The sequence below is a fragment of the Penaeus monodon genome, chromosome 32 (genome assembly GCF_015228065.2).
Source record: "Penaeus monodon isolate SGIC_2016 chromosome 32, NSTDA_Pmon_1, whole genome shotgun sequence".
Taxonomy (NCBI): Eukaryota; Metazoa; Arthropoda; class Malacostraca; order Decapoda; family Penaeidae; genus Penaeus; species Penaeus monodon.
In genome coordinates this window covers 7,163,893-7,166,797 of record NC_051417.1, presented here as the reverse complement: position 1 = coordinate 7,166,797, position 2,905 = coordinate 7,163,893, and the positions used below count along the sequence as shown (strand labels likewise).

The window sequence follows — 2,905 nt, the reverse complement described above, 5'->3', positions numbered from 1 at the left end:
AGACAGATAAACATGTGTAAATAGATGATAGTTACTGATATTTATTTGAATTTAGATATTAACAGATAATGGAATATACCAAATATATAGATATTTGATTGTAAAACAACTCCAGTGATAGATGCCACTAGAAAAACATCAAAACAAACCCATAACTGAGGGACCATTGAGGAAACACTTCAGATACATTTTGTAAACGTACCAGGATTAAGATTCTTAGGAACAGTATTAAGAAAGCACTTCATAAGCATCTCATTCACGTATCAAAACAAGGAATGAATAAGGGTGCTGAGGGGAGCAAGGGCACTCCACTGGCCCTGAATTGGCCAGTAAAGTTAGCAGCCATCACATAGACAGTAAGGGTTGGCAGCCCTCACATAAGCAGTAAGTTTGGCAGCCTTCACATAACCAATAAGGTTTGGCGGTCCTTACATAGCCAGTAATGTTAGCAACCCTCATTTAGACGATAAGGTTGACAGCCATATGTCTTTGGTGGGTTGGAGGCGCACCTTGTTCTCGTCACAAGAGGTGGTCATCGTGCTAAAAATCACATAAAAAGCCACTTTTTCGAGTGATACAGTATAATAAACGAATGTTAGATACAAAGAACGTTTGTGGTTGTTTTTCAGACCACTGAGTAAACGTTGACGACTCTGCCTTTTCTGTATTCTTCGTTTTAATATGATGTATTTCAGTAATGTGAGCATTTCTCGCGATAACGGGTGTAACGGTGTTTGTCATAATCCTACGTGCTTTGGATTTCAGTTAAAGTACCCTTTTTCATCTGTAATATGAAAATCAATGTAGTTTTGTTGTTCGCAATACCTGATGTGTTGTTGGCTAAAAGAGTTCAGATGCAGACAGAATTCAAAAGATGTTCTCGTGCAAGTTGGATTTTCTCCCCTGTTGGGTTGATCAATTTCTTTAACAAAACGAGACATGAGATCTATACATTTCTCTCCGCTAAAAAAGGTGGAAAAGCAACCATTTTGAAATCCGTGCGTGAACTACGACAGCTGCTCGAAATCTGCACATAAGTCTACCACGCCCTGAGGTCACTACGGCACGCCTCGACACTAAACAGACTTACCACATTCGCGATTCAGTTCGTCTACCATTTGTCTTAGGGCTGATTTGGGCGTGTATTCCGAGGCCCTCTTATACGCTCTTTCCTCCGAGTTCAGTACCTCAACGACTTTCCGCTCAGTCTCCTTAAAAACTTTCATCTGCTCCTCCATTTTCTCCCTCTCTCCCTCGAGCTCCCTCACTCTACGCTTTTGCTGCCGGGTCTCGGCTTCCTTGGCGTCGGCTTTGTCTTTGAGGAACTTGCAGTGCGATTTTAGGTTCTCGTTCTCGGCAAAGAGCAGGTGGCACATTTCGCCATCGACGGCGTTATTCGGATCTCGTTTCCCTTGCGTCATTTCCTCTAAGACTTGTTTCTCGATTTCCAAGAACTTAAGTTTCACATTGAGCGTGGCTGTTGGTAGATAAGACAGGCAGGTTAGGGACACGATGCCGCTCATGAGATAAGGGAGGGAGAGGGGGCTTGTCACACACCAAGTGAGAGATGGTAGTAAAAATCATAAAATAATATATATAACTGCAACTCATCATAAACGAAAACAGGTTAGAATACCGGGAACAAAATGGGTCAAGAGAGGACTCATAGTAGGCAAAAAAATATAAGTCGATTTGGATATTAAACAAATGAACGAATTTAATCATATCAAACGCAAAATCAGGGCAAGGGGCATTGATGAATAACCAGTGAGGAAGCATTATCAAAGAGGTCTTATCGGGTTGTGTGATCTGCATGCTCAAAAGCCGGCTCGGAGGCATATGAAGGGGGGGAGGGGGGTCACGATACACTTACCGCACTCGGTCTCTAATTCGTCAACCCATTTTACCAGAGTGGACTTGGGCGTCAGGTCTCTGGGTTTCTTGGGAGTCCTGTCTTTGTAAGCCGTGGCGTTTTTCATGTCATCGCACTCTTTCCGCACCTTATCGTACTGTTCTTGTAAGCTATCGACTTTCTTTTTCAGATCCCCGATTGTATTATCTTTCTCTTTCACTTCGTCCATGAGCTTCTTGCTAGCGACGCCTCCAGCCTCCCCGGCCTTACCCTCGAGCTCGCCTCCGGCCACTGCAGCGTTCACTTGGGCGTCCTTCAGCTTGGTGGTCGCCTCCTTCAGCTTCTTCTCCAGACGCCGCACCTTGTCCTCCATCACCTGTGGGAATGGGGTCGTTATTTTGGAAAGAAAGTGGATAGCTTTTAAAAGCAAGGCAGGCACAGTGGTGTAGAAAAAAACACTAGATTTCTCAATTAGTAATGAACGATATGGATGACGGTCACTTTCGATTTCACTGTCTGACGAGGGGTCGCGTCCTACTCGAAACGTCATAGTTTTTTTTTTATTATTATTATCAACTGTTGTAAGTATTCTTTCCATTTTAGTGTAAATCGTCTTCGGGTGCTTTATCTCAGTAATGACAATGATAACGACAACACTAATAGCAGCAATAACAAAAGGCGACCAAGACGGTTGTCCAAAAGACTCGCCTGTCTCTCGATGTAACTTGTCTCGCCGCCCGTGAGAGGCAGACGCTTCACGGCCTTCAGCTGCAGTCTCTTGTTTTCATCACTCAGCTTCTCGTTTTCTGTCTCCGTTTGTTCGACCCTTGTCTTGAGGATTTCCATTTCCTTCTCCAGTTTCTTGATGTCGAGGGGCACGTCAGCCTGAGAGAGATGTCAGCGAGGTTAGCTTTAGGTTTGGAAATGTATTAAACTTTGATGTGTATGCGGTAGTGTTATTTATGTAATATTAATAATTATATAATTACTATAATTCATTGTCAGAAATAAATAAACAAAACCAGTATACAAGACTTTATTAGAGGAGTCTCA

At 43.0% G+C, this 2,905-nt stretch overlaps 2 protein-coding genes across 2 annotated transcripts in view; both read right to left on the bottom strand.

The window, feature by feature from the left end:
- LOC119593530 (myosin-2 heavy chain, non muscle-like) overlaps positions 1–459 on the bottom strand; it is a 15,436-nt gene extending 14,977 nt beyond the window's left edge. The window contains exon 1 of the mRNA XM_037942492.1: positions 378–459. Coding sequence (XP_037798420.1) covers positions 378–459 — 82 coding nt within the window. The remainder of the gene's footprint in view (positions 1–377) is intronic.
- Positions 456–2,905, bottom strand: part of LOC119593529 (girdin-like) — a 17,739-nt gene continuing 15,289 nt past the window's right edge. The window contains exons 17-21 of the mRNA XM_037942491.1: positions 2,561–2,737; positions 1,874–2,228; positions 1,091–1,477; positions 775–784; positions 456–540 (exon numbers count right to left, since the gene is read on the bottom strand). Coding sequence (XP_037798419.1) covers positions 456–540; positions 775–784; positions 1,091–1,477; positions 1,874–2,228; positions 2,561–2,737 — 1,014 coding nt within the window. The remainder of the gene's footprint in view (positions 541–774; positions 785–1,090; positions 1,478–1,873; positions 2,229–2,560; positions 2,738–2,905) is intronic.